The sequence below is a fragment of the Dichotomopilus funicola genome, assembly GCF_033296635.1.
Source record: "Dichotomopilus funicola strain CBS 141.50 unplaced genomic scaffold C8A04scaffold_2, whole genome shotgun sequence".
Lineage (NCBI taxonomy): Eukaryota > Fungi > Ascomycota > Sordariomycetes > Sordariales > Chaetomiaceae > Dichotomopilus > Dichotomopilus funicola.
Window position 1 is genome coordinate 639,193 of NW_026944023.1, and position 18,024 is coordinate 657,216.

The 18,024-nt window shown below is 53.7% G+C and overlaps 3 protein-coding genes across 3 annotated transcripts in view; 2 read left to right on the plus strand and 1 right to left on the minus strand.

Moving 5' to 3' along the window:
- C8A04DRAFT_33886 (uncharacterized protein) lies at window positions 1–1,487 on the plus strand (the record flags this gene model as incomplete). The annotated part of the gene is made up of 2 exons (XM_062782642.1): window positions 1–524; window positions 599–1,487. The coding sequence occupies 2 exons, from the start codon at window positions 1–3 to the stop codon at window positions 1,485–1,487; spliced, it is 1,413 nt and encodes a 470-aa protein (XP_062641142.1).
- A 12,368-nt stretch (window positions 1,488–13,855) lies between these two features.
- Window positions 13,856–15,156, plus strand: C8A04DRAFT_24325 (cyclin-like protein; the record flags this gene model as incomplete). Its single annotated transcript, XM_062779089.1, has 2 exons — window positions 13,856–14,047; window positions 14,119–15,156. 2 exons carry the CDS (start codon window positions 13,856–13,858, stop codon window positions 15,154–15,156), a joined length of 1,230 nt encoding a protein of 409 aa, XP_062641143.1.
- A 1,002-nt stretch (window positions 15,157–16,158) lies between these two features.
- The window catches only part of C8A04DRAFT_24326 (uncharacterized protein), a gene marked incomplete at both ends in the record, with an annotated part of 2,481 nt that continues 615 nt past the window's right edge, over window positions 16,159–18,024 (minus strand). Inside the window, one exon of the mRNA XM_062779090.1 lies at window positions 16,159–17,950. Coding sequence (XP_062641144.1) covers window positions 16,159–17,950 — 1,792 coding nt within the window. The remainder of the gene's footprint in view (window positions 17,951–18,024) is intronic.

Sequence of the window (18,024 nt, forward strand, 5' to 3'; positions counted from 1 at the left end):
ATGGACGCTGATGGGAGGGGCGCGCCTCAAGGCGACGGCCAGTATGGCGAAGAATGGGCGCACGACCTGAGGGTCCAGTTCGAACAGCTCTTGAGAACGAAGCGATTAAACGAACTTACCACACGGTCCCGGCAGGGCTCACCAGCACCTGCGCCCCGCGCGTCGTCGGGAAACCTACGAGATGCATATGTATCTGATCGTCGCCATCCTGGACCGTCGGGCGATGCCCAAACACCTCCTTCTTACTCATCTGTCCGCAATCTTCCCAAAGTTCCCACCCCTCCAGCAGCCGACGACCTCGAATCTACCCGGTTCCGAAGCCTCCTTATTTCACTTTCAGCGACTCCCATCAAGTACGAGAACCCAGGCCTCCTCGACGAGGCATTGCAAGCGATCCCGCTCGACAGGATATATGGAGAGGCCGAAGAAGAGTGCCAGGTACTCCAAGCTCAAGCCGAAAGCATGGGCGATGGGCGCAAAGCGGAATGGGGGTACCAGGACTGCATGATCCGTGCCCTTCTCAGGTATGTCTTTGAGCCTGCACTCAATTCAAGCCCTTCTTCCATTGATCAATTGGCTGACTGTCCGACCTGCTCAGGTGGTTTAAAAATGAGTTCTTCACCTGGGTTAACAACCCCCAGTGCCCCGTGTGCTTTAACCCGACCATCGCCCAAGGAATGACGCAGCCAACACCAGACGAGAAGGCCTGCGGTGCCTTGCGTGTCGAGTTGTATCGTTGCTCCAACAATAGCTGCAAGGCGTACGAGCGCTTCCCCCGATATAGCGATGTCTGGCGGCTGATGCAGACGCGGCGTGGGCGAGTGGGCGAGTGGGCGAACTGCTTCAGCATGCTTTGCCGGGCGATTGGCGTGCGCGTCCGTTGGGTGTGGAATGCCGAGGACCACGTGTGGACTGAGGTCTACTCGGAGCACCAAAAGCGCTGGGTCCACGTTGACGCTTGCGAAGAGGCGTGGGACAACCCAAGGCTATACACCGAAGGTTGGGGCAAGACGATGTCGTACTGCATCGCCTTCTCGCACGAGGGCGCCACTGATGTCACACGGCGTTACGTGCGCAAGACCGAGTACTACAAAGAGCGCAACCGTTGCCCCGAGGAAGTCTTGCTCTATGTCATGCAAGAGATCAAGCACCTACGCCGATCCAACTTCGAGAAGCAGAAGCGTTTTGAACTAGAGAAGGAAGACACGAGAGAGGACAAGGAGCTCCGCAGCTATGTTGTTGCTTCGATCACCCAAGCTGTGACAGAGCTTGTCCCAACAAACACAACAGCTGACGCTGGGCCGAGTCGTGTCCCCCCGTCGCGGCCAGCGCAGTTTTCGAGCGATGACACCAAAGTCCCCGTACGGCCCGATCCACCATCCCGACAAAGCGGTAACGCAGAATATCATGCTGCACGTGGAGAAAACGGTCGACGAAATCAAGGATTCCCCCCTGCGCCGCACGGTCAAGGACCACCCTTTCCTTGAGCACCTTTCTTCTTCGCCACAATCTTTCATCACCATGTCCCACGTCACTTGTCACGTTCATGGGCGAACGCCAAATCCACCGATGGACGGTTTCGCTGCTTAAAACAGCATGATACCCACCGTTCATCGGCTTATTCAGTTTCTTGATGATCATATCTCGACCATCGGTGAGCACAATATGCCACCGCTCGACTTCTCATGATGTCTTCGCCGTTTACTTGTCGGCTACTTTTATGTTATATACGCAAATACCCGCTTCGCGGGACCATATATTTTAACCATATCACCTTACGTCGAGTCACCCCTACTTATTTCTTTTGTTGTCACACTCATCATATACATACCATCGTCATCGTCATTGCTTGGAGTACCCCGGCGTCGCTTGGATTATTGTTTCTTCCCGAAGCATCTGTTGGGACTTGTGGTTTCTGCGAGGCAGGATGATAGCTTGAGGGATGCTGCACCTTAGACGGCAATCCTTCGTGATGGCGTTCTGGGCGGGAATAGGAAATTAGGGATGGGGGAGAAGGGTGGGTGGGTTGGTTGGAAGTTACACGTCGAGGGATGACCCTGAACGTTAGCCTTGGTTGGCTTTGTGAGATAACAATCAAAGGAGCGTGGATGCCATTCATCTGTGTGTGTATCCTTTCGCGTTGCCAGCACATGTCCATGTCTGCCCCCCAGTGTTTCGAATCGTCGTCGATGGTAACTTGAGCCCATCGCCGGTATGTCCATGACAGCACACCCGCTGTTGCAATGTTGCATAGGTATATACGGTATGTACCTCCGTGCACCGCTAACAGCCGTCTCACCTTGATCATCAACCGACCACCTTGCACATTCATCCACACACCTTCATCATAATGGCCTAATCCCTGATCTTATCAAAATGACAAGAGAGTATTCCCTTGACTAGTCTCGAGTAACACCCTAACCCCAAAACCGCACCTCCACAAAGATACCGTCACACACAAAAAAATGTGGAACGTAACTACTGATTGACACAACCAAACCTCTGTCATATGTTTGGCCGTACTCCCCCGGCTCGCCTAGCATAATTTGGTTCTTGAGCTACTACATCCTAGTCGGACTAGGAAGAGAGGACAAAGGGAATGGCCTAGTTGGTCACCGCCGTTTACCCCCGGACAACGACCTAAGTTATACATGATAGTTCATAGCTTAACCGGCTCTACCGAGCGTGGCACGCTGTGCGGCCTGGAGAACCACTCGTTTCTTTGGCCACAAGATGGGGTACGTGTATACACGTAGTAGTGGGAAAACAACATCTTTACATACGCAGCATAACCCTGGAAGTGGTTCAAGGTGGACGTGATCCAGTTTCCATCTGAGCATGCACCATTAGAACAACATTGACATTTGGAAGTAGGGGACGGGAATGGATGTGTGATAGCTTCTTGGACAGCGCCAGATCAAAGGGTATTCGTGTGTGAACTAGGTATTCTCGGTTTGACGCTAGGCACGGTGAACGAGTTCTTCCCCCTTGAGTGTCAACAAAAAATGCCGGCCGGTACGACGACGCTTTCTTGATGTTGGTATGTACACTCGTCCTGGGTAGAAAACGCGGATTGCCGTGAGGATAAGCATCGAGCCCAACCGGTTAACTCAAAGTGGTTCCTGGTCAGTCTGGCAACAATATTGTCAAGACGGGTGTAACAATCCTCGGAAACGCCTGGCAGCATGGGTACTCGGAATGTAGCTGTGATATCACGGGGAGGAGGCAACCATGAACAAGTCCCAGACTATTTATTGAGGAGTGTCGTGATGTGTGATCTGGGCGTAACACAATTTAAAGACGTAACGAAGCATATCAGTTCCAATGGTATCAATTATCGTTCAGGAGAAGCATCAAGCAGGAACACTTCTAACTGTTCGGGCTTGGGATGCCACCCGACGTTAGCCAATGTCTCTTAGAAAGGGGGGCGAATGTTTAAAGCCTGTTGTTTTTTAGGTAGCTGTCAACGAAGCAGGATACCCTAGCAGTGACTGAAGCAGTCTCATAAAGACCGTGCCTCAAATGTATGGACTAATATCAGCCCAAGCGTACCAAACGCTACGTTGAAGTTGATAATCCCGCTAGCCTAGCGATTATACGGTTCAGTCCCTTCTACCATCACGTGTAAGAAGACTTTGGGTAGCAACTTTTAACCTGAGGAGCAGGTGTCCCCGTTGCTTGAGACCAATTTCGTTGCCAGTGAGAATTCCCGGGCCACGTGGTGCGATTCATGCGCAACCCCATTTTCACACGAGCAAGACCAAGGGGGAAGGGGTTGTGATCTTTGAAGCTAGGGGTTATTCAAGGACATGAAGCGGATATACCACATATAGAACATACTGTGTAGAATAGGCTGATGGCCAAGAACTTCCACGAAGGACCTTTTTGAAATAACCCAAATTATATCAAGAGGTGCGAGTGCCCACCCCCCTCCAGCTCTCCGTGGAACATATCAAGACAAAAATGACGAGACGGCACAGTAACCCGTCTCATTGCCTCATTGTTCAATACTAAAAGACTACAAAGGGTCAAATATCCCGCTTAAGGTGGGGTCTTGAAAGTGGCCGGATGGGGACCGTTTTGCCCCTTGATTAAGACTTTTCATGGCATGTGTCCGATCTGATGTATCGATCCTTTCAAGATCTGTGGCCAGGCGAGCCAGGTGAGAGGTCTGAGATGAGGAGGGTCCGACATGTGTCTCTCCATGTGTCTCTCCATGTGTTCGATCTCTGCTCGATCGATCGTGTCAGGGCGTGCTCCAATCACCTTCTTGTTACATAGTATTATCGCGCTTCACGATGCCACCAGGCCGGCCGAAGCAAACCCAGTTGGAGTCGGTCGTTCGTGCGGTGCCCTGTGGCGTCGGTCGTTTTTGGTTTCCCGAGAGACCGATGGATGAAGCTTATCCCGATTGAGTGGCCGGCTGCAGATCATGCATTCATATCGAGATTCGCCCTCGCAGCTGAGCTTCGAGCTAGGCGCCGCAAGGATGACACCTTGAAGTGTACGGCATCAAATTTGGAATTATCTTGAAAACCATACGGACCTGTCTTGACTTGTGAATGTTTTTGGCTACTTGCTACTTAGACGTGGGTGTTTCTCTCCTCGGCCACGTTTCGACGAATATCATTACAGTCATTGCAGCTGAACGAGGAGGCCCTCAGAGAAAACCGCGTGGCTTTGTTGGCCAGCCTCGGGCGCTTCCAGCCGAAATTGAGGGCGGATCTCAACCCGATGCGGGCTTTCCCCGGATGAGAACAGGGCCCGGCGGGTCCGAGTACGACGGGGCTGCACGTGTAGGCAGACAAAATCCCGGTGCAAGAAACCACTCCGTTCGACCATGATTCTTGTTGATGTTGGCGGTAACGTTAAATACGGTACAAAATGGAATGGTCATCCCTTGCCGTGGCACGAAAAGGGGCCTTTGGTGATGTGGTTGGAGTGCTTCATGCCGATGTCTCCAAACGGCGGTGCCGGTTTGGGCGTTGGGATGCTTTCCGGAGATGAGATTTGCACCGGGGCTCCTTGGGCGGGGCAACTGCAAAGCTCCTCCCTATGTATGTTGGGGGCGAGAACGGGCAGACGAGCAAAAGGGGAAGTCGTTATTCCAAGGCTTTCAAGTCCCAATCGATCCTCCAACTGGCTCAGGTTAGTCATTCTGCACCGAGGTTTCAGAACACCAAATCAGTCCTTTTGGCAATCGGTCCAAAGCAGATCACCTTCCTCAGAAATAGCAATACAATTATCGCAGCAAGGGACATGTGGAGCGGATCAGCCCTGCAAAACCAAGCCTGCGCCTTGCGACTGCAGCAACTTGCAAGCAACCTCGCAAACCGCGGCCCGCTTTTTCACGCTCGACAACACGCGTAAAGTGCGCGCAGAGACGTGCCATTGGCTCTCAGCCCTCAGTCTTGACACGGGCGAAACCTGGAAGGTCCGGTTTCGTTTCTTCTCACAAGCCAGCCAGCCAGCCGAGAGATGCCAGCCGCATTTGTTGTGTGGACCTCGAGAGGACGCCCAAAGTTCCGATCCACTCAATGCCTCGAGGCAGGCGTTCCCGACAGGCTGGGTTGGGCGGTTGCAGGAAGCTGGAGGTTTCCTTTGCCACGAGCGGACATGGAAGCTGATTGGAAAAGAACCGATTTCTGTTCCTCGATGACGACGTGAGGCACGCGTGAGACGGAAGATTTCGAATTGGCTCTCGGTCAGTGGCCGGCCTGTCGGTGCTTTGTTCCGGATTGACTTGCCAGATCTGGCGTTTCCCCTCAACTAAGCCCAGCCTCGACATTCACCATTGAAACTACACAGGCATGCGGCGCATTCAATGGGTGATCCTTTTGATGTTGAGTGGTTAGCGCGTGGCGAGCGTGGCTCCCCGTCGGCGGCAACAAGGAGTTGGAGATAGAAAATGGCAGTGAAATGTCAGTCGCGGGTTACCCCCTCAAACACGCTTGCCAAGGTCCGGCGGCCTTGCATGCGACGAGATCCGCGTCTCTGACGCCGTTGCGTCGTCGTTCATCGGATTCTTTCTATGTATGGAAATCCTTCTGACGCTCTCCTACCCTGGAAATTCCTTGCAGTCAATCAATTCCTACACTTAGCCCCCCAGCCCCCTTTACCCCTCAGAGAGGGGTTTACGAATATTATTCTTGTCTCCAATGCATGGGCGGGATCTGGCTTTGCCGGGCTTCTGCAGCGGGATCGCGTCATGAATGCGCCTGCGCGGTTGAGATACTCAAACGCAGCGCGTTTTTGCGTGTCTTCCTTGGTTGGAGTCTTTGACAGTCCCAATTCTATTGGCCAATTGGTCGCCAACAACCCGAGTTTGTTCTTGGACGCCTGAGCGCGCGTCGCATCCCCAAGTGTTTTTTATCTTAAGCGAAACTGGGGAGAGGAGCGCAAAAATACTTTCGACCATTCAACCCCATTTTGTGGGGTTTACTTTGAGGTGAAGGGCTCGACCGTTTTCAACTAGGCATCGATTTCCCGTTGCTCCGGTCTGGTCGTCGAAAAGTTTCGAGGTTAACGGAGTGAGGAGCCCAGCCGCTGGCCCGTCCACTTCGAGACACGGGAGCGTTGCTGGGGCGTTGGCTGAATTGCATCGCGGCGTTGGTTCACTTGGCCGAGGCCTGTCTGCTCAAGGTGAAGTTGACGACTCGCTCCTTGCCTGCCGCCCGTTCACTTTCTGTGCGACATTGTCGGGTTCAAATACACACTCAATTAATAAGAACTCGGCCTAGGGATTGGGACCCGGGACGTGAGCCAGATATTCCCGTTCTTTTAGCGGCAGGTATTAACGCTTTGACCTGTCTTGTCGTTGGAAACACCGTCGTCTGTTGAACCTGTGGAACTGGGGTTGGTGTTTGAGTTTTTGGTGGCACGAGCTGCATCACCTAAATTGCGATGGTTAACGTATATGGAGCCGTTTAAGGAAATGGAATCGTCCTGTGAAAAAAGCCCGGTTCAGCCAGTCCGGTATAGCTTCATGTTGACAAGGTTCTTTGTAAATTATTTGAACATGCCGTGCCGTGGGGTCACGTTAATAAAGGGGTCACAAGCCTTCCAGCCACAGTACCTACTGCGGGAAGGAGCGAGCCCCAAGCCGAGGTTTCAATTGGAGCACGCAATTATTTGTCACGGCGGCCTTTCTTTCCGGGTTTAAGGTAACTACCGGCTTTCTGCCTCAATATTCCGTACCGGACAAACAGCGCTCTGCAGATACAATAGGCTTTAAAGATGTTCTGGGGTTCTCGCAGTGACGGCGCGAAGCACAATACGAAGTATTCGTACCTCAGATGGATTGCGAAAAGGGGCCTCCCAATTCAAAGCTCTGCGAAGGATTGCTTTTCTGGGCTTTTTCCAAATGACGGACGCCGAAATGGGTCAAACGACACCAGAGGTTGCATTTTGGAGATTTCTGCTGGGGGTTGCTTGGTCCGTGGATCTGAGATGTGTCGTTGATCCAGACTGAGGTGATACGATTGGTCTGTTGTGCATGAAAAACGGACCAGGATTTCTCCTTCCCCAATCATTATGGGGTGAGCTCGGTTTTCAGCCTCATGTGTGGCAAGTTAGGTAGTAGTTCGGTAACTCAGCCTTACCACTGCTCACCAGGTGCAGGTCGGGGCCTTCGGCAGGTGTTCTGGAAGCAATCCGAGCTAAATTCTATGACCCCGAGCTCGTCGTTCTCTTCATCGTGCCTTTGTAGTGTACGATGACTTGACCTAGTAAACGTAGTTTTAGGGCAAGGACGGGAGTCTGCATCCCGATACAATGACCTTTCCGGTTCTTTTGTTGTCGACTACGCGGAGGCAACGTTGACATATAACTTATTTAATTTACTCAGATCTCTCAATCTCGTGGTTTGGTCTCCCCACTTGCGGGTCGGGCGTATGAAGGGCCGAGGGAAATCGAGAAAATACACGACACAGCAGAGAAAAGACCTCCAACCAGAGGCCCACGGAAGGAACGGAAAAGCTTGACGAGGCGCACTCCGGATGCAGACATGCAAAAAATGTCTCGGACCACGCCGCCAGAGGCCCTTGTCGAAAAATTTCTCCATCACTGGGTTCACTTGGTGGAGTGCTTCTTGAATGGGGATGGAGATGGAACATGGTGCTGAGGTAAACGGCGAGCTAGTGAGCACTTCTGGTAAGACTCGCTTCATGGGATAGGAAAGAATCTCACCGCCCTCCATTTCAACGCCCGCCAACGCCGCACTTGAAGTTATCACACAAGCCGCCGGCATCTCCATCACCGCAAATGTCGGGGCCCATCGTCTGGCGGGGCTTGAACGGTCGTCTTGGCGGACCGTTTTCAGGAAGACCAATAGGGTCTTCTGGACATTGTGGCCTGTTTTTGACACCGCTGGGCCGAGAGAATCATCGGCTTCTCAACAATCAGGACTGACGAGGCGATCGCCGCGTTGGAATTTGGAAGCCGGCCCGCTCTGGTTGTTGATAGCATTAACTAACTAACGTAAGTTAGAGCAACTCCGTCGTCCGTCATGAAATCCGCCGCGCCAAGTTCTTTACAGCTACGCCACAGTCGATGGCCCCAACTAGCCTCAGCTAGCCTATCTCGCGCGACTGACTGTGCTGACTTGCATTTGGCGTTCCATCTGGTGGCTTGACTTGCGTCGGTCCAGCCACAGAACTGCTCCGTATTGGCCGAGGAGACAGCTGCAGAGCTCTTGGTGTGCGGGTGCAGTTTCATCTGAATTATATTCTGGGGGATTAATTGGCTCTCAATTAAGAGCTCTCGAAAGCGTGTCCATGAATTTGGGGACAAGGTCGCCACCTCCCAGCGTCGGTCCTGGAAGGCTGGGGAGGAACCACACGGGACGGTCCGGAGTAAATCGTTCTCTCATCATCCATGCCGCCCTGTGGTGACGGCGGTGTGAGAAAAGGTGCAGGCGCCCCACGCTCACAGGGGACGCCGCCGATGCTGCCGTTTCCCGTCCAGCTTTCAAATTCTTCCGCCGTGGAACCTGACGGATCGTATCACAGCGTCCTTGATTTGCTGGAGACAATTGTGTTCGAGCCACACTTGTTTCCACATTCCGCAAACTTTTATTTTGCGGATCTCCGTTTCCTTTGAGACGACGACTGGGGTCATGCCTGACCTGGGAGCCTGGCTGCGAGCGAAGACGAGAGATAACCGGCTTCACCGGCCTTGAAATCGCGGTGATGATAGAATTGTTTGCGCCGTGGTGGATCAACGACAAGAGTTAATTTGATTGATATGGAGTGCTTATGGAAGAAAGAAGCGTGTTGGTGTGCGTTTCTCTACAAGCTCGCTCGATTATTGACGTTGGAGAACGCATCAACGTACCAGCTCGAAAAAGATCAGCGGTTTACAACGCTCCGACCTGATTATCAAAATGCGAGAGGTGAATCTTTTGAGAGGCCAAGACGAGGTTGCACTTAATTGCTCGCGCGACTCAATCCAACTCTTCCTGGTCTCACGCATGGGTGCAAACTTGGGGCTGTGGAACATTGACGTGGTCGCCTTCGTTTGATGGTTAATGGTGTCCCGGTACAAAAGGGTGTCGACTACCGCCGCAATCGATGATTTTGGCTTTCTGGAGACATGCCGGAAGCGGGCATTTAGCGAGGTGAGGCTGAGTATGTAAAAATGCCGAGGACTGAGCACGGTAACAAGACGGTTGCCATTGACCGAACGGGGCGAGGTGGTTCGCGTATCTCATCCTCGGCGGGGGGTAGCGGCCGATCCCACAAGCAGATGTTTCAACTGGCCGTGCGGTTGCAGAATGAAAGTCGTTGGTTTCTTTTCGGTCTTCCTGCCTGTTCTTTCAGCCGTTGTCGCCATTGCTTCGGGCGGGACTGTTTTGAGGGGCTGCGGACCTCAATTGACCGGCTCTCTGGATTGGACAGACCGGTGGTTGACACGCATTGATTTAATTGAAGTCGTGCAGCAACGCGTCTCCGCCCCGCCTCATTGGCTACATTGCTACCGAGACATCCCAGCGAGCATTCGCGGTGACACTGGCGCTTCCCAAGTTGTCGAAAGAGCTCGCCTTATCGAACGACGCGGACAGATCGATGCCAATTGACAACATGGTGGCCCGGGCAGTCGGCCACTTTCTTTCCAGTCGGTTGTACAAGGAAAGAGGATATGGGAGGAGCCCACGAATTAGGAGCTGTGGCCTTTCAAGGCTTGATGGGCTTGCAGGAAAAAGTGGACGCTGAACGCAACCCATTAAACGCGAACGCGCCAAGCATGGATGAGACGCGTCGCCAGACAAATCTTGGAACCCGCGGAAGTATTGGACAGCCTCAATAGAAGGAAGATAAGGAGGAAACTCTGTCGTCAAGCGTTACAACAGCGCCGCGGCCGAACAGGAAAGAAACAACCACAATCTCCTACGGATACAACAACGGTCGTGCGCTCCTCATGGCAGACTTTCCCCATTTGATTCAGACCTAGAAACTTCTCGAGATATTCAAGAGCTATTCTTTTTTATATTTAATAGGCCCAAGTGTGTGACATATGTGCTTGTTAATTACTCGTAATTATTGTGTATGCTTCTCTCCATAATTACTCTGTAATCTGTATGTGGAACGCCACTCATGCGGCCTCCAGGAAGTTCCAATCTCACGTTCTCACGAGCAGAGCGCCTTTGACTCCGCCCGGCTGGGCCCGAGGAGGTGTGTCGTTGAGAAATCCTGACGTAAAGCCCCGGAAACAAAAGCCAAGACAATCAATGCATTGGTACCGCAGTCTTTTCGGATTGCGACACGGCCGTGGGAGGTTTCAATTCGCGGGCAAAGGGGGCTACATTTCGCAGCAGATGACATGCAGCTGGCCTTTTCCTCCACTTTTTGTGGTCTCGCGAGATGCAGTCCATGTTTCTGGGCGCAATCCAACCAACGAGTACCTGTCCCTGTTTACCAGGGTTGCCGGTTCGGCCGTCTCGGTTGATTGAACAGAAGCAGGCTGGTTGGGAATGGAATTCGAACACAAAGACCTGAAAACGAGGCCATGACGGCACCGCACCAATGCAACAAACAAACAAGTTTAACATTCTGTGTCGATTGGATTACCCATACCTTTGCGACCATTGGACTTTATTGACGCTGAGGTTAGTAGTGTTATCATTTTCTGGGTAGTAGGAATAAAGGCCAGTTATCGTGATGGCCAACCCTTGTACCAGGCGTTGTTTGTCTAACAGAGCGGGCGTACGGAGGACGGGGACAGTTCTTTCAGTCCCTTTTGGGTTTGCTGTGTTTGTCGGGTCGGATACCCAGCGCTGATTGTGCACAAGGGCCTCGTTGTGCAGCACAATCAGCTACCTGCGCGGCATCATGCTTTTGCCGGATAGGAATCAAAGTCGATGCCTCAACGAGGCAATTATGGGGCAAAGTATTCGGCTACCCTCGAACGTGATGGTTGATGGCTGATGAATCGGGAGATTTGATCCGCAATGGATCGTGCCATTCTCAAATCCCACTGCGCGATGTTCATTCCTCAACACCAACATCAGCCCGCGACGCGCGCAATCGCGCATCAGAAAACAACCAACACGTTGTAACGCTCTGGCCTGGAGCACACTCTGGTACCTTCGTACCGTGTTTCTGAATGATTGTTCCCTGCGGACCGCCTCCTGGTGCATCCCAGGGCTCACCGTCCGCTGCTCTGAGTGGTTAGCCACGGGCGAGGGAGTTGCCCGAGAGCCTGCAAGCTGTTCCAAAGAAGCCGGAGATCCCTGCCGTCCTTCTTCTGGCCTGAATTTCCCAGCCGAACCATGAGTCCACTCAATTCCACCGCCGCCCACCACCAACTCCAGCCCGCCAGGAGGGAGCTTCCTGGCCGTGCCTGGACGAACGCGACCTCCGCTCCCCACTCGATCTCACCACTTGGTGGTGAAGTGCAGCCAAGGAACTCCGTCCTGCAAAAGCCATCAAAGTGACGTGCGATGCAATGCCCGCATTTGCCTCGCGAGGCGGCCATGCACGCAGGCGGCCGACTCTTTTCGCGTCGCGTTTCGAGAAACCACCACTCTACTTTTCTTTTTCAAGTTTCAAACGCAGGAGGAAAGCCGGTAATTGCCTAGTGAATTCGTACCACTTTGTCCTGCGACTCTTCAGCCCATATTATCTTAACATCGTACAAAGCCTTAATGACTGACAGAGCGCCACGATTGGGCGGTCGCTCCTTGCTGTTCGTCCTGACTTTGGGGCGGGTCGTCCCTGCTTGTTGCGCAACGGAGGTGGGGGAGCAGGAGAGGATTACGGAGCCAGGGCCTTGCGTGAAGGTGGACTCTTGGCGCTGCCGGACGACTGAGCTGCCTGGATGGCCTGGCTTACCCCCTGCAAGCCCGTGGTCCTTCCTGCACCAGGCCAGGGCAGGTACCTCCCAACTTCCCGCCAGTACGCGGTCAGTGCTGCAAGCTGCTTGGTGCTCAGCGCTCCTCCCTCCGGTGGTGAGCCGGGGCCCCTGTCTTAAACCGTCCATGAACCAATCTCTGCGCTCCTTTCCACTCCCTTTTCCCCTTCTCTCCTCCATCCTCCTCCCCCGAACAAATATCCATCTCTTCCTCTCCTTCCCATCCCTTTCTCCTCCTTCCGCAACCAGTCGTTCCCTCTCCCTCGCCATTCCTTCCAACATCCCCCCGTGGACTCCTTTTCTCGAACTGAGAAACGGAGGGAAGGAGGAGATTTAGAATCTGGGCCCTCGACAAGCCAGTTCCCCCAGCCTCGTATAAGGACACGACCGGACTGGTGCGTGCAGAGAGTTGCAAAAAAAAGAAGAAGCTGGATTTAGGAATCAACTGTTCCTATATCTCGGTTTCTCTCCCACGCTCTCAGGTACCACCCTGCGTACTGGTATCAACCCCCCTCCGCCTTTGACATTCCTCGGCTCGACGGCGAAGAATCCTCCAAAGCTATCTCGGCAACCCCCCTTGGTTCCGAGTCCGCCTACCGCGCCGTCTCAAACCCATCCCCCCTCGCACCGATTCACGAGCCGACAACGACTCGAGGTCATCTACATGATACCAATCGGTGCGTAAATTTGGTTCTGGCCCTGCCGAGGCTTTGGGTGCGAGGTACGTAAAGAAGGCCGAGTTTTAAATTTTTTTCAATTCCTCCACACAAACCCCCCAACAGCACGCTCTCGTCGATCGCTTCGTTACCGCTCCTAGTACAGTCAGTTCAGGTACGAGCTAGCGAATGGGCAGAATGAGATACTGAACAATGTCCCCGGCTTCTGCTTAGATTTGTGCCGATTTGGGTTCCTCCTCTCAGCATCATCCACCCTTGAGCCGAACCAGCTCGATCGATTGACTGCTTGCAGTGGGACACGTTAGCTCGTTGCTCCCACACAGCGTCAGGAGTTGTGTCATTTTTGCATCGTTGTTTAGCGATTCGCAACCGTGGCAGTAAGGGAAACCTGCAGTTCCTAGCAATTGTTCTTTTTGTGCATTGAGCCTCGTTGGGATTCTTCCTGGATGGGTCCTGCTAGGCGGGGATTGTGGATTCCCGCCGAGATTCTTTCACCACCCAGGCAATGGGGGGCAATAAAACTGAATGAACCATGCTGACACTTTGGTAGCAAACTTTGGTCGATAACAATTGTTACCGTTCCGCCCCGCGATATTTTTTCCTCAAACTCTTCCACTCCAAGTCGGCGAATTTTCAGCCACAGCCACTCATTTCGGTACTTCTACTTTTCACCACACTCTTTAATATCGTAATACTAGTCATCATACTCGGTCGGCGCCTCACTCTTTGACTCGACCAACACCCATTTTAATATTGCCCTTGACTTCCCGGAGAACTCGAAAAAAAAAATCAACCCTCATTTGAATCGGCAATCGTTTCAAACTTCAAAGATGGCGTGCTCAGGTTACCAACCAGACAACACCTTCTTTGTGGAATCGGACGAGATCAGCCAACGCATGACCATGCGTGATGCTGCCCGGATGCTTGCCCGGAACAAGCAAGAGATGATCGCCAATGAGCTCTCAAGGCTGGCCTGTGATGAGTATCTGGAGGACATCATGCAGCACATGCGTCAGATGGAGGTACGACAGTACAACCGGCAGATCTGAAATGGGGGGGGTCCATTTCTTGGCTAACTTGGCTGCTTCACTAGGACGAGACATTACCCGATGCCAACCTGATCGACATGCAGCGCGAGATCCAGTGGTATATGCGCCCGTATCTCATCGACTTCCTGGTCGAGGCTCACTCCGCCTTCTCTCTCCTCCCCGAGACCCTGTTCCTTGCGGTCAACCTTCTCGACCGATACTGCTCGAAGCGGGTTGTCTACAAACAGCACTACCAGTTGGTCGGCAGTGCCGCCCTTCTCATCGCTGCCAAGTACGGGGACAAGAAGGACCGGGTGCCTCAGATCAACGAGTTGAACAACATGTGCTGTGGTCTCTACGACGCAGGGATGTTTACGCAGATGGAGATGCACGTCCTCAACACCTTGGAGTGGAACATTGGGCATCCGACCGTTGACTTTTTCACGAAGTTGGTCGTGGCCGAGGAGCATGACAGCAGGGAGGTAGAGCACATGGCGGCGTACATCTGCGAGATTGCTCTCTATCACCGGGACTTCGTGTCAACAAAGCCCTCCGTCATGGCACGGGCTTCGCTTGCTCTCGGCCGGGCCATTCTTGGCAAGCCTGAGGTCAATGATGGCGAATGGGATCATTCTGACAACGTGACACTACTTACCCTGTCACAGCATCTACATCAGCCGTCGGTCATCCTTGCGAGAAAGTACTCGAGCCAGTATTACTCCCGGGTCTCGGACAAACTCGCCGACTTCCTCGCCCAGCAGGCCGCCATCGCGCGCAGAGCCGTACCGCCGTCACCACCAGCGGAGTCGACGCTTTCCAACAAGGCCCAAGACATTTACAGCACCCCCCACAAAGGACTAGGAGCTGTTCCAGGTGTGGCTGACGGTTACATGACGCCGCCCATCACGCCTGATGGCACGTGTTTCGGGCAGAACAATGCCGCGATGAAGGATTACCAGATGCCTCCTCGCTGCCCCGTCACTCCGACCCCTCAGCCGAGCCACGGGACATTGTATCCGCAAACGCACGTCCCACAACAGCAGCAGCCACATACAATGGCGGGGCCGACCTACTTTGGCGCTCCGTCTCATATGTCGTACTGAGGCGTTGACAGCTCACCAAGGTTCTACGGCCGTGGAAATTGTTGTGGCCGGCACGGTCTGCATCCAACTTCGCTCGCTTTCGAAATAGGAGGCGGCCGTTGTTTCTTTCCACTTTCTTCAGGGAATCTTTGAAATATACCACCTCGGAAGACAAAAGATTGCATTCATCTATCTGGCTCTTCTCCGCACGGGATCATTTAGCGTCATGGCATTAGCGTTGATTTTTTTTCTTGATTTTTCTCTCCATCACTTTTTTTTCACCCCCCTTTTTCCTTTCCCCACTTCACTTCTTTGGGGAAGTTGAACGCCGCGGCATCATGGCTGCCGTTGGCTTTGTGGTCGGGAGCACTGATACCCCTCCGCCCTTGCCCCTGCTTTGCAACAGCCATGTTAATCTTTTCACCATAAAACGAAACCCGACAAAAAAATTTCAAGAGGCAGGAGATGGTTCTCGTTGGGTGAGGCGATGGGGTATTGACCCCCCGCCTCAATGATACGAGGCACGGGTAGCCCCCTTTTCCTAACTACCAGAATTGAAGAGGACGGGGTAAAATTTGGCGACATTCGTGGCAACTTTTAGGGCGGCAATACAAGATTGGCAAAGAGGCGAGCGCCCGGATAAGCTTTCGGTTGAGTGGGACAGCGGCATAGAATGAGAAGAGACCGGGTAATTCCCCTTGATCTCTTGGTCACCTAGCTGCGTGTGCCATTGAGTTTCGGCAGAGTGATACGGTCCTAGCAGGGAGGCATTGCTCGTGGGACGAGTGTCAAGTAACTTTGACTGCTCGTACACTGCGTAGGGCACTCGGGGAAAGGGACTTGCTTGGACTTTGATACGTCGTTAGGTCCTCACGAGCTTTGGGCGTGTCCCAAGCAGAGAATTTCCGAGAAATCAAATGAAAACAAGTCTTTTGACATTTTGCGGTATTCGTGATTTACATGATGTCCTATATCCCTTCCTCCGTTTGTAATTTCATACACAGAAAATGGCACCCCGTCAGTTCAGTTGGCGAGGGACGATGGACCGTGGCGGCCTCCCCGCCCAGCCTTTCTCTTAGTTTGCGGCTTAACCACGTTCGCTTGGAACTCAGTGGTGTCTCTTTGAATTCGACGCCTCTTCCCACGCAAATCCACAACCTGGATCCCGTCAGGCTTCATGCTACGACTAGGGGTGTCAAAGCCGAGACCGCCCTGTGGCGCTCGCATGATGATGTTGCCGTCTACGGTGTCCTCGTCACGGAGCACACCGCTTTCGGCGCTCCCATCATCCAGCTCGTGCTCAAACACGACTCGGTCTGGGGTCTTGAGGCATTCGCTCCGCCAGTTTTCTAGCTTGATTGTTGTTGCTACTGGTAATCTTTTGAATGGTCTCCCGGTACCACCCCCATTAGTGTTGTTCCTGCCGTTGATCTTGTTATTGATGATATTGTTGTGGTCGCCAAGAATCTCCCCATACCGCCCATGACCCGGCAACCGACCCGCGCCGAGTACATCCCGGCGCTCTTCGCCCATCCAGAGCTTGAAACTGCCGGCTGCGCCGGAGATGTAGCAGATGTGGAAGGGGAGGAGACCGCTGAGACGGTCGGGAGCGATGTCGGGGGTTTCGTTGGGTTGTTTGGAGTCGCCGGGAAAGACTAGGACGGGGATTGTGCAGATTAGGGTGGTGGGTTCTGCTTCTTTTACTTTTTCCGGGGAGGAGGAGGAGGAAGATACTGATGTTAGTCGTGGAGGAGGTGTTGGTTGGGGTTTCTGCTGTTGTTGGTGTGGGAGGGGTGTCCGTCCCGAACCGTGACCGTTGCTGCTGCTGTTGTTATCGTTGTTGCCACCGTTCCCGATCTCCCCCCTCTCCACCTCACCACCCCCAAAAACCCTCACATCCATCTCATACACCCTCGACACCAGCGACGAATCAGCCGTGTTCACCCTCCTCACAGACTGGGCCGCATACCGCGCCGGGTCGATCCCCAACAGCGGCAGGTCGCCGGCCCAGAGCGTCGGGAGGGTCGCGCCGCTGTCGAGGAGCATGTTGAATTGGATTTGGGGGCCGTCGGGGTCCGGGATGGTGCAGCCTGGTTTGCTGGTGTCGGGTTGGGGGATCGTGGGGATGTGCGTGCTCAGGGGTGGTGCTGGTGGGAGGGAAGGGGGGTTGGAGGAGGTGGATGGTGCTGTTGTTGGGTCGGTGATGACGCGGAGGTTGTGGTGGTTGTTGTCTTGCGGGGTGGTGGTGGTGGTGGTGGTGGTGGGTGAGGAGGTATGATTATGGTTGTGGCCGTTGCCGTTGCCGTGGAGGATGGCTTGCTTGAGGATGGCCGTGGGCCGGGCGACGTTGAGTTTGCGCCGACGGAACCCCATCCGAATGTTGTAGTGGCCCATGTTTTCGGTGCCCTGGCGCCGGCTCGGCGTGCTCTCGAGGCAGAAGCCCTTGCGGGCGATGACGGTTGGTCCTCCCCTCATGGCTCGGCTGCCGTTTCCGCTATTGCTACCGCCACCGTTTGCAGCGGAAGACAGTGGCGGTTCGTACCACAACCAGCCAGGTCCGTACTCGGCGGCGTAGCGGTCTAGGAGGGTGCTGCGGTCGTGGGTGAAGGCGTGGAAATCTAGGCAACGATCGACGATGCGGCCTGCCCAGAGGAGGGTGTAGGAATCAGAGTAGGGGATGGTGCCGGACTCGTATCCGGCGATGGCTGCTTTGATGTTTTCGCGCTCCGGGGGGAATTGGGCATCTTGGAGGATGGAACGGAGTACATCCAGGCGGTCTTGGATGGCCGCGTTATGGATGGACTTGAGAGTTGACCTGGGCTTCTGTGTTAGCGGTCGACTAGAAAAATACTGTTTATCCTCAGGTGAAGTAGCCAAGAGGAAAAACAG